The sequence below is a fragment of the Dermochelys coriacea genome, chromosome 1, assembly GCF_009764565.3.
Source record: "Dermochelys coriacea isolate rDerCor1 chromosome 1, rDerCor1.pri.v4, whole genome shotgun sequence".
Classification (NCBI taxonomy): Eukaryota; Metazoa; Chordata; order Testudines; family Dermochelyidae; genus Dermochelys; species Dermochelys coriacea.
Window position 1 is genome coordinate 306,835,572 of NC_050068.2, and position 12,509 is coordinate 306,848,080.

At 37.8% G+C, this 12,509-nt stretch overlaps 1 protein-coding gene across 1 annotated transcript in view; it reads right to left on the reverse strand.

The window, feature by feature from the left end:
• The window catches only part of ASZ1 (ankyrin repeat, SAM and basic leucine zipper domain containing 1), a 95,905-nt gene that overhangs the window by 69,636 nt on the left and 13,760 nt on the right, over nucleotides 1-12,509 (reverse strand). The window contains exons 3-4 of the mRNA XM_043495456.1: nucleotides 7,197-7,319; nucleotides 1,354-1,465 (exon numbers count right to left, since the gene is read on the reverse strand). Coding sequence (XP_043351391.1) covers nucleotides 1,354-1,465; nucleotides 7,197-7,319 — 235 coding nt within the window. The remainder of the gene's footprint in view (nucleotides 1-1,353; nucleotides 1,466-7,196; nucleotides 7,320-12,509) is intronic.

Here is a 12,509-nt window from a genome sequence, read left to right on the forward strand (position 1 = left end):
GGATAGAATCCAATTCTTCAAGGCAGCATTCATCTACCCTTAATCTTGAAACTGTCCTGTTCCTGCATTCTCCTGCCTCATTCACTATATACCTTCCAACTTCTATAATAAATGAAGCAAGGGCCTTATAGACAACAGACTCTTCCACTACAAAACCTTGATTCATGCTGCCAGCAGATCCATCTTGTGCACTGAATAAGGGTGGGGTCCAGTGGAAAAAATATGATATGATCATGCAATGATATCATAATAATACTACATACATACATACAAAGGAGCCAAATTGCAACCTTAATTCTGGCATTTCCTAACAGGAGTGCTCGATGTTACAACTTTAAAAGAATGTTGTTATTAATGTTGTTGTCCATGTTATTTTATAAAAAAAATTAGTTTTTCTTTACAAAATGCAGATGCCTATGAGAAAGAGTAATATAAAGAATTAGAATAAATCCCCAAACATACAAAGCCTGAAAATAGACAGGGGAAATTAATCTGAACTCACTTTTTATTTACTGTCTCGTCATTATACAACATAGGATGGAGAAGGGCAGGCAATAGGTTACTTTTTCAGTTAATTTTATTAATTAATTTAATTAAACATGATATGAATGCAAAACCCATAGTATAGCAAATTCATAATTTTCTTTATCCTCAATTTATATTACCATGTAAAAGAATTTAAATAGTTGCATACACTCAATTAACTGATGAGATTTTTTTCACGAATCACACTGGTCAATATTGTTGCATGACAAAGCCAGCACACCTACTGCCCACAACAACCCGAGTGAACAATAACACATAGAAATAGAATAACAGCACATGTCAGACAACAGAGAAACAGCAACATTATCAGCAATGTTGTTGTAGCCATGTTGGTCACAGGATATTTGAGAGACAAGGAGGGTGAGGTAATATCTTTTATTGGAGCTCTTCTTCGGGTCAGCTCTGTGTAGCTGGAAAACTTGTCACCTTAACCAACAGAAGTTGCTCCAATAAAAGATATTACCTCACCAACCTTGTGTCTTTATTTTCAGCAATATCACATCACTGAGACACCAAGGAAGAAAAAAAAAACTATAATATCTCAAGTAATGGTGATAGCGTAAAGAACGGCAGGGATGGCCCATACCTCTCACTACTTCTTTTGTTGCCTCCCCAACCGTAGGAGAAAATCATGCAGGCAAGATGGAGAAAGAACCTAGTAGTTTCCTCACTTCAAGACTGCTCCTATTAGGGAAAGGAGGTTGCCAGAACCTGATCCTTCCCCATGCCTGTTCCTTGAGTTTCACACATGTGGTCTTTAACAATATCTCCATTAACAGTTTAAGATTAACAAATGAAATATTTTACCTGCAAGCAACATTGGGATTGGCATTCCTTGACAGAAGTAGTTCCACAGTCTTCAAAATCTGCTCCTCTGAAGCACGTGCAGTACATGCCGCCATCAATACAGTATATTGATCTGAATTGAAAATTACAATTGGAGGATTGTGATGTCAACAAATAATGTATTCCTTGTAACAATCTGAAGCAGTGTGTTTTTAATATTATTACATCTTTACAATAGTTCAGACAGATTCTCAAGTTTGATAAAATCAAGTATTTGATCTTTGGAAACAACTGAAAGATTTGAGAATATTCAGCTCAGTTAAGGTAAATGAAGCCATTAAGACAGATGACACCACCCAGGAAGAGGAAGGAGAAGCAACTGAGGAAGACAATAAAATAGTAATTGAAGAGTAGGAAAACCCAAGACCAAGCTTAAAAAACAATCAGGTATTAAGTGGTCTTATTTTCAAAGAACTGAACACTTTTAGGAAATATAGGTGAATTTAAGTATAAGGAAAGGAAAAAATTGTCTTCTATAGAACAGTGGTTCTCAACAACAGGTATGTGTATTCCTGGGGCTACAGAGGTCTTCCAGGGGCTACATCAACTCATCTAGATACTTGCCTAGTTTACAACAGGCTACCATAAAAAGCACATGCAAAGGTTCAGTACAACAACTTCCATACAGACAAAATGAGAAGCAAGCAATTTTTCAGCAATAACGTGCTGTGACACTTTATAGTTTTTATGTCCGATTTTGTAAGCAAGTAGTTTTAAATGAGGTGAAACTTGGGGGTACACAAGAGAAATCTGACTCCTGAAAGGCGTAAAGTAGTCTGAAAAGGTTGAGAACCACTGCTACAGAAAGTATTTGAAAAGACTGAATTTGAAACAAAGTAACTACAACAAAATGAAGTTTCCCACAAGTCATTTTTCAACTTCCATGAGCAGAAAGATAACGCAATTGATTATATATTTCTTAGTAATGCATTTGACCACTGGCTGACAAATCTTATTCAAAGTGTATATAAATTAGATACCAACCTGACACATTGACTGAATGCAGGCAGGACTTTAACAAGGGCAATGATAAACAATCAATTTGGGGGTGGTACTAGAGGTGTATTGGAGAGATTAGTGTTGGGTATTTTATTAACATTCACAAGCTAAAACTGAATTTTATTAACATCTGATTCTAAATTTAGTTATATATCTGGGAAAAATAATCTGAAATACAAATATTCAAAAGGAAGGAGAAAGCTGGAGAGTAATAATGTTGAGAGAGAGCTTGGAGCGATGACTGGTCTAAAATTAGGTAATGTGACTGCAAAAAAGGCCAAAGCACTTTTGTGCCTCAAACACAGCTATCATGTCAGATCAAAGAATACATCAGTTTTAGGTGCCACTACACATAGAATACTACGTTTAGTTCTAGGTATCTCATTACCTGAAAGATTGAAATCTTTCAGTTATTCTGAAGATTGCAATATGATTATTAGGAGTAGGAGCCAGGGACTGACTTGTGAAGAATATAAATAGGGCGCTACCAAATTCACGGCCATGAAAAACATGTCATGGATCCTGAAATCTGGTCTTTTACGTGCTTTTACCCTATACTATACAGATTTCACAGGAGAGACCACATTTCTCAAATTGGAGATCCTAACCCAAAAGGAAGTTGCAGGAGGGGTCGCAAGGTTATTTTAGGAGGGCTGCAGTATTGCCACCCTTACTTCTGCACTGCCTTCAGAGCTGGGTGGCCAGAGATGGTGGCTGCTGACCGAGCGGCCCCGCTCTGCAGCAGCAACACAGAAGTAAGGGTGGCAATACCATACTATGCCATCCTTACTTCTGCACAGCTGCTGGTGGCAGCTCTGCCTTCAGAGCTGGACTCCGGCCATAACAGCCGCTCTCCAGCTGCCAGCTCTGAAGGCAGCGCCGCCGCCAGCAGCAGTGCAGAAGTAAGGTAGCAGTACCAGCAATCCCCCTACAATAACCCTGCATCCCCCCAACACCTCCTTTTTGGGTCAGGACCTCTACAATTACAACACATGAAATTTCAGATTTTTAATAGCTGAAATCATGATATTTATGGTTTTAAAATCTTATGACCATGATTTGGTAGGGCCCTAAACATAAGAAAGCATCTTAACTTACTAAAGACAAACTGTGACAGGGAAGATAATTATTGATGCAAAATGCTTAAAATGTGGGTTTCACCTCCTTTAGCATAATGTCAGAAATCATTTTCATAGTTCTGCATTTTCATGTAAAAAACTTATAAAAGCAAACGTGAGACAATGGGTAAATATGATTTCATATTAAGGGTAGTCTACACTTAGTCTAGAGATATCATGCATAATACCCTCAATTCACACACCACTCCCCATGGATTTCAGTGACGGTTTGCACTAAGATCAAAGGTAAAAATAAGGCCTTTATGTAGTAATTAAACTTAAATATAATAAATGTATTCAGTACTTGTCTGTCACACTCAACATTACTCAGTGGGAAAATGATTATTTATATTACCATTGTATCTAGGAGCCTTAGTCACCGAAAATATGCTTAACTTCAGGATCTCTGCCATTTGATTCTCTTCCCCATCCTCTTCTGTCGATATCTAGCTCCTTCTTCCCTATGCATATCTGTATTCCCACATACACACCATTGTAATACTACTAAGATCAGCAATGAGAGCAAATTTTTACAGTTAGTACCATCATTAGTCTTTATACTTAACAACCAATTAATTAATAGAAGTTGAGGAAGTTTTTTTTTGAGCTTTCTGCAAGCTCAGGAAGATTTACATTCAGTTCACCATTGGATGGTTATCTTTGCAACTACTAGGGCTACAATCTATATGCTAAGATTCCAGGAAAGTCACTCTTTGTGTCAATTGCCTAAAATATCTGCTGAGTCAGCATGAAGTGATGGGTGATTGAAAACTATTTTTGTTCAGAGTATCACCAGATTCTACCATCGCTGGGTTTCACAGTCTGTTACCATTCAATTTTTAAGTTCTCCGCCATTTTGACTTTACAAATTATACCTGTACAGTGTACAGCTACAGTAATACATGTATTTATGCCATGCCAAGTATCCTAGGCCACTGTAAGATCAGAGATAACTCAACCAATCACCACTCTTACTCTACAACTAATTTGCATGCAGCAATTTCATTGGTTGTATGAGGAAGACTGCACAGATGTTGGATTACTTAGGCCCGACGTCAGCATTAAGTAAAATTGCAGGGTCTGAAGAATCTGAATGTGCCAGACAGGCAAGTACAGCTGGTTGAAATTTTTTTCATCAGAAAGATGTTGGTGTCTCCTCCCCATGGCCTTTTGACCAAAATGAAACTTTTATTTTGGGGCAAAGTGTTTCCTTTTTGATTAAGAGTTTTCAAAATTGTGTGTCGTTTTGGTGAGGAAAAGACTTGCAGTAAGAGAGCAAAGGAGAGAGACAAAAAAGTGAAAGTGTTTTTCCTCAGTGAAATGAGATATCAAAAAAAACAAGTTCATGATGGTTTTAAAGAGAATGAAAGTCATTTTTCCACATTTTTTGCAAAAGCTACTTTTTTTTAAACCAACTCTATAGCCACATAAACATATCATGTAGATCTCGTTTGACACTACTGATCTAAAATATGTTGTTTGGCTAGGCAATAAATAAAAGTATTAAGGGGAAGAAAACTATCTGTAAGGTGCAATGTTATCAACTTAATACCAAAGAAAGAGAAACTATTTAGAGCAGTACAAAATGGCCTAACCAGAAATATAGGAACTGCTATACTGGATCAGACTAGTAGTCCATCTAAGTCCAATACCCAGTCCCTAATGGTGGCCACTTGCAGATATTTCAGAAGATATAAAAACTCTAATATGGAGAGCTATGGAATAATCTTACAACAGAAGACATTTCTTCCTAATCCCCATTAGTTAGCAGCTAGCTAATGCCTTAAAGTATGAGTAAATTCCAGCCATGCCCAACCACGACCCTTACACCAAGAGAAATGCAGGAGTTAGTGGTGTAGAGACAGTTATGCCACTTGGTGTCATACGGAAATTCCCCCATGTAAATTTAAGTCCTCTTGCACTACCAGAATGGCACAGAGGACTTGGCACAGAGCAGGATCTGGCTCACAGAAAAAATCTGTTTAATCAAAACATATACCAAGTTAAGCAGAAATTTTGGTAAAATTCATTAGGATATTGCATGCTGTAGTGTAAAAATAAGCTTTTTTTTTTTAAAAAAATTCCTGTGGTCAGGATAACACTAGTTTATTTACTGAAATGATGTAATTACATGATTGCTAGAGCAGCTTTTCCAAACTGCGCTTTATAATTATTTCCTTTTAAAGCCTGAAGCATATATTACCCTCTTTACAAAAAACACTCACTCACAACCATCTGTTAGTGCATGTGATTGCCATTATCTGCCCACTAACTCCAATTCAAGTGACATTCTACTGCAGTTCACTGAAATTCATCCAAGTTCAATTACTTAAAGGAGGAAGTTCGGTTTAAAACAAGATAGAAAGCACACAGAGGATATTTTAGAAAACTTTTTGAAAACTTTCTTCATCGATATAATAACTGAAATACATTCCTGCCAAGAAAAAAAGATTCGAAATGTCCCACACATTGCTGTCTTCTACGATGTAGAAATGTGTTAATTCTGACTTCCATCAAGGTAAGAAAATGTGCTGTGTTGTAAGATTTCATATTGACTAGTAAACAAAGCCACTGAAAAACAGATCAGAGTCTGTTTCTTAGAAAGAAACAGCAATGAGTATACAGGAGTTATCAATTTTTTCTATATACTTGGGAAATTTTGTTATATAACAAATTTTCCCAAGTATATAGAAAAATTTTTGGATTTTTCCAGATTATGTAAACCTTGATCATCCAATAATCAGATTACTCAAGATTAATTTGTCTCCAAAATTAATTTAGAAAACTAATTTATATATCACTAATTATTCAATTTGTACATGTTCCCTACAACACATTTACCTGTACTGTACAATTTTTCTACAATATTTCCATTTACTCTGGTAATGGTAATACAGAGTGAGACCTTTTGATTTAAAGTTTGACAACCTTCATTTTACTGGAATACCGTGCTGCATTTTTATAAAAGTGAAAACATAACAAATGCATATTCTTTACATTGTACATATGATCACTACTCCCATGGGACTTGCAAGCAACTGAGAAGAGACATTCTGACCTATGCGGCCAGATGGAAAGTGGGAGAAATGAGGTGATGTAAATTGTAGGATCATTATCTTTAGAAGGGAGAGGAGAGCATTTCTATTAGAAGTTAAACTATAGAGCTCTTTGGGGAGGAGACCCTGTCTTCAAACATTTGTAAAGCATTTAACATAACAGGGGCCCAATCCTAATAGGTGGCTCTGGGTATTGCCATAATATACATATTTAAGAAATGAATTAAATTATTTAGTTACACAACAGAGTCCTGTAATTTAGGCAAAATATTCCCCCCCCTCCATTTCTTACAGGATATAAGCAAAAAGGCAGTAATTGAGGTCAGCACGGTTCTAGCAATACAATTTAACTTGCATTTACTATAGAATTAGTCAAGGGGAGTACAATACATTAAGATTTGTTTAATCAAAATTAAACCCAACATTTTGTGAGCGATGGTGTGGTAGACTATTTTAAAATTTTTCTACAATCTTGATTACAATCTCCAGATTATGAAGCCAAGTTTAGGACCTAATCTACTTGACAGTGACCCTTTCTTTTTTCCTGAATACTTAAGAGATGACATAAATAGGAGAAAGTGTACTAGTCAGAATAAACTGTAACTTATAATTTGATTCACAAGTATCTTACCCTTATCAAAGCTTGCATTAGCACCTCTGTCCAATAGGATACGAACTAATTCCACATTAGCAACACTAGCAGCATACATCAGGGGAGTCCATCCAAACTGAAAACTAGATTCTACGTTCACACCTGTCAAAATGTTAAAAAATTTACAAAGATAAATATGTGTTTTGTAACTCCAATACACATAGTAATGTAAATATTTAACTGTTTTCTGTAATGTCTTTATATCTATTCCTAGAGTGAGAAAATGCTTTGTTCCATATTTTTATCTTCTTCGATCAATTAAAAGACTCCATCTCTGCTTGGAACTCTGGAAACAAATTTCACAACTGAATATCAAGAAGCCTGATTCTTAACCCAACAAAACCAAACCACCATAACATTTCAAACATGATCCCAGAGACAAAAAGATTTTAGAAAGGCTAGCAACATACAATTGCAGCAAAGTTATTCATTATTGCAGTTGTGCTCAGATTTATCTTCTCCACTTAAATAATGCAGTGATTCCCACTAATAAAAAAAAAGATGATGATGATTTTTGGTTTTGCTTCATAAATTGGACTTTGTGTGGGAGATCACAAAACAGGAAGTAGGCTGTGTCTAGCAACAGTGAGAGGAGCAAGTAATTCCACCCTAGCTGTTTGCTAGGGTTTTCATGATTTAGAACTCCCCTATACCGGCCCCTTCTGACCTCTGTCTGCTTTTGCTTTAGCATAAACTACCTTGTCATTTAGTACTACCTAATTAAATGTCTCTAGAGGAAAAAACAAGACTTAACCACAACACCCAGATGTGGTTCTAGACTAATGATTTCCCATGCACAAGAAAAAAACATTACCCAACTGTAATTCTGATTCTCTAAAACCATCATTTATGCAAATTTCTGACTGTTCAGTCTTTCCCTCTTAGCATAAAACTTGTGTTACTTCCCTATTTAAGATTTTGACCCTGGAGGAGAGCTGGGCAAAGCACAAGCCAGGCCCCATATCTGGCTACTACATATTACTTCCTGACAAACTGAAATGCTACCTTCTGAACATTCTGTCAGGTCTTGCAACTGTCCAGGAGATGCTCTCAGATGCTCTCAGGACAAACTTAATATAAGATGATCAACAAAAGATTTTAAAAATGCCTCAGAAAAATATTTTTAAAAAAAGGTGCAAGAGAAGAATTCCTCAAAAAGTAATTTTCAAACCCCAAGAAGAATCAGGGAAGGGAGTGGGAATGCTCAAACCCCAGTATTGCTGAAACTTGTAGGGTGGTGTATAAAAGAAGGGACACAGCTGGTCAGGGTGGATTTGATTTAAATCACGATTTAAATCACTAGTCAGGAAGACTCGATTTAATCATGGATTTCTGCATAAAAGTGCATTCTTGTTGGTTGTTATAACCTTAATACATATTTTTCACAATTCAAAGATAGATGAGCCCAAACTGGGTCTCTCTTACGGCCTGCTGCCATTATAGGTTTTCCCTTCTAGTGAGAGAATGGTATGGTAGATCTCAAATCAATGAAGGCTATACTCAGAAAGACCTCAAGACTTCTGGAATATAATGCTCAAACAGTTTCACTTTTGTTTCTACTACTGCCTGTCCCGCCCTTCTCACATTACCTCCATACTACTTCTCCTTGTACAGATCTATTCCACCCCCAACAATCTTCTATTCATTGAACTTTTTGAAACTTTGCACTTTTAGAGAGCGGTAAGGAATTGACTCTGTGTACACAAATTTGTAGAGGGACAATAAGGCTGAAGTCTGTTATTTCTCATCTCTATATATTATTTATTTAACACTATTTTTTTGCTATTGACAAGCATAGTATCTCTGGAGACTCAAATCCACAGTTTGAGAACGGCAAAACTAAGCATCTCTGAGGGTATCTTCTAGACTTAGCACTGAGTAGTGGGTAGATAGAAAGATTAACCTAAATAATCTACACAGAAACCCTTGGAACCGCATAAGATTGGATCCCTAATCCATGAACTATTGGAACTCATTTACAAAACTTTTCTTAAACATTACATGAATATATTGTCTCATACTGTAGAATTAGAATTTATAATCCCTATTCCATGATGAGATATCTTTGAGCTATAATGTATCTTAATTAAAACTATCTTTAGATAAAATGCTTTTTGAGGAAAAAAAATCTATCCAAAAATCTGATTTAAATAAAAAAAATCTGATTTAACTTTTTTTTTAAATAATTGATTTTTATCCACCCTGCAGCTTCCCTCACCGCCAGCTCAAAAAGCAGAATTAAGTTACTTAAATTAGCGATGTGTTAAGATCAATAATTCCAGGGACTATCAACCTCTTCACATCTGAATCAACAGTAGTGCCTGGCTATTTAAGTGAGGGAGGCACTACCAGTTCAGTGTCTGGCCAAGGAAGGCCATGTCCTCTTGTGTGGGGGTCTTTCCCTTTGTGGAAATGGTGAAAGGTGGCACAGAAACAAGGGACTGCTACTGGAGTGCAAGACAGATCTGTAAGGGGTGCAGAAACTTATACCACTTTGAGTGAGCCACCTCATGGTACACCTTACTGTACAGCCACTGCAAGGAAACTTTTATTTGTCATTAAGATAGCTAGAAACTGGAGAGAGAAAAGAAAAACTCCTAAAAGACATCTTGGGACAAAGCTACATTTGTCTAACAGGGGCATGAGGAACAGACCATTTCCAGATTGGGGTTGGAACTCCCAGAAAAAGAAACAAAACTGGACACCTGCTGTATGGAATTACACAAATCAAAGAAAATGGAGCCAGTTTGGAAGCCTACAACAGTCACAGGAACCCATTAGGAAAAGTAAGGAAATACTGTATGGCTGGGACGGAGATCTAATCTGATGCTGAATTAAACCTAGATTATGAAGAACCAAGATGCTTGAAGTATACTATTAAAAGGGTAAGAACCGTGAATCTTGTAATCTTGAAGGCAAATTGTTTCATGCTCCTACCAGAGACAGAAAGGAAAGAGGATGAGGTACAGGAATGAAAAAATGAGGACTGGTTTCAAGATACTGTATGCTATTAACAAAAAACATATTAAGATCTTGGCAGCACTTTTAACTCAGAAGGTATGTCTACACAGCAGCTGGGAGATGTAATTCCGAGTACAAGTAGACATACACATGCTAGTTCTGCTTGAGTTAGTGCCAAAAAAAAAAAAAACAAGTGTGGCTGCGACAGCAGCAGCAGCAGCTTGGGCAAGCCATCTGAGTATGTCCCCAGGTATAGTCAGCTACACTGGTTCCAAATAATTTGAGTTCTTTTAATAATATAGTTGTGCCTATGTAACCAAGCAATCTTATCACCTTCCAGATTCCTTCCATATCACTGTTCCACTCACACGTTGTTTCAAATTGGAATAAGCTCTTTAGAGCAAGGACTGTATGTTCATATCTTTGTGCTGCTAGCACAATTGGATCCTGATAGGACCTGTTATAAATATAAAGGGAAAGGTAACCACCTTTCTGTATACAGTGCTATAAAATCCCTCCTGGCCAGAGGCAAAACCCTTTCACCTGTAAAGGGTTAAGAAGCTAAGATAACTTCGCTGGCACCTGACCCAAAATGACCAAGGAGGGGACAAGATACTTTCAAATTGGGGGGAGGGGATGACAAAGGGTTTGTCTGTCTGTGTGATGCTTTTGCCGGGAACAGATCAGGAATGCAGCCTTACAACTCCTGTTAAGTTAGTAAGTAATCTAGCTAGAAATGCATTAGATTTCCTTTTGTTTAATGGCTGGTAAAATAAGCTGTGCTGGATGGAATGTATATATTCCTGTTTTTGTGTCTTTTTGGTAACTTACGGTTTTGCCTAGAGGGATTCTCTATGTTTTGAATCTGATTACCCTGTAAGATATTTACCATCCTGATTTTACAGAGGTGATTCTTTTACCTTTTCTTTAATTAAAATTCTTCTTTTAAGAACCTGATTGATTTTTCATTGTTCTTAAGATCCAAGGGTTTGGGTCTGTGTTCACCTGTACAAATTGGAGAGGATTCTTATCAAGCCTTCCCCAGGAAAGGGGGTGTAGGGCATGGGGGGATATTTTGGGGGAAGACGTCTCCAAGTGGGCTCTTTCCCTGTTTTGTTTAAAACGCTTTGTGGTGGCAGCATACAGTTCAAGGACAAGGCAAAGTTTGTACCTCGGGGAAGTTTTTAACCTAAATTGATAAGAATAAACTTAGGGGGTCTTTCATGCAGGTCCCCACATCTGTACCTTAGAGTTCAGAGTGAGGAAGGAAACTTGACAGGGCCTTTAGGTGCTACTTCAGTATAAAAAAACAAACACCACCTCTATTGAAATTATACTCTGAGGCTCCATGAAATAAATAAATAAATTTACCTACCATTATGGAAAGTTTTCACTGTGCAATCTGCATATACAGTGGACTACAAGATGGCCATCAAGAATAACGGCAGGGTTCACTTTCTTTGAGGCCAAACTCTCAATTCTTACAAGTATCAGAGAGGTAGCCACGTTAGTCTGGATCTGTGAAAGCGGCACAGAGTCCTGTGGCACCTTATAGACTAACAGACATATTGGAGCATAAGCTTTCGTGGGTGAATACCCACTTCTTCAGATGCAATTCTTACAAGGCAACTAAGACAAGTATTTTGAAGACTAGTACCAGCATTTATTTACAGTTAAATTCTTCTAGTTTTCTATCTTTGTCCCTCCGCCTCACTCCACTGTATATATCACTGGCTAGAGCTAGACAATGAAACTTAACCAAGAGATAAACAGAATGGAAGCTGAGCAAGATAGAAAGGTGGCACAGCAAAATTTGGTACGGAAACAGGCAACTGGGGGTATGTGGAAGAGAAACATCAAGAGAGGAATGGATGGCAATACCGGGGAAAAAAATGTAGGAAAAAACAACAATACACACTGCTCTAACCACTAGAAGGGAATGTCAAAACCTGTTGCAGAGATGTGACTTGCAGTCGATTACAACTACATATGAGTAAGGAGGAGTCTATATTTTTTAAGGTAAAGTCTACATTTTCCTGGTAGAAAATGACATGAAGTCCCTCATCCCTCTGCAGTGATGTAAGTCCCTTTAGACTCAACTCTTGGTTTTACTGGGAACTACACAGGGCCATCCCTAGATATTTTGGAGCCCTAAGCAGCCCCCCCGCAGGGGGGGAGGAGTGCGGCTGGCCCCAGGCCTTTGCAGGGGGGGCAGGAGCAAGCTTGGGGAGCAGGGGGAAACTGCCCCCCAGTACGAGCCGGCGGAGCGGAGCGAGTTGGGGTCGGGTCGCTCCACTTCCTGACACCCAGTGAGTGCAAGGCAGGCCCGAC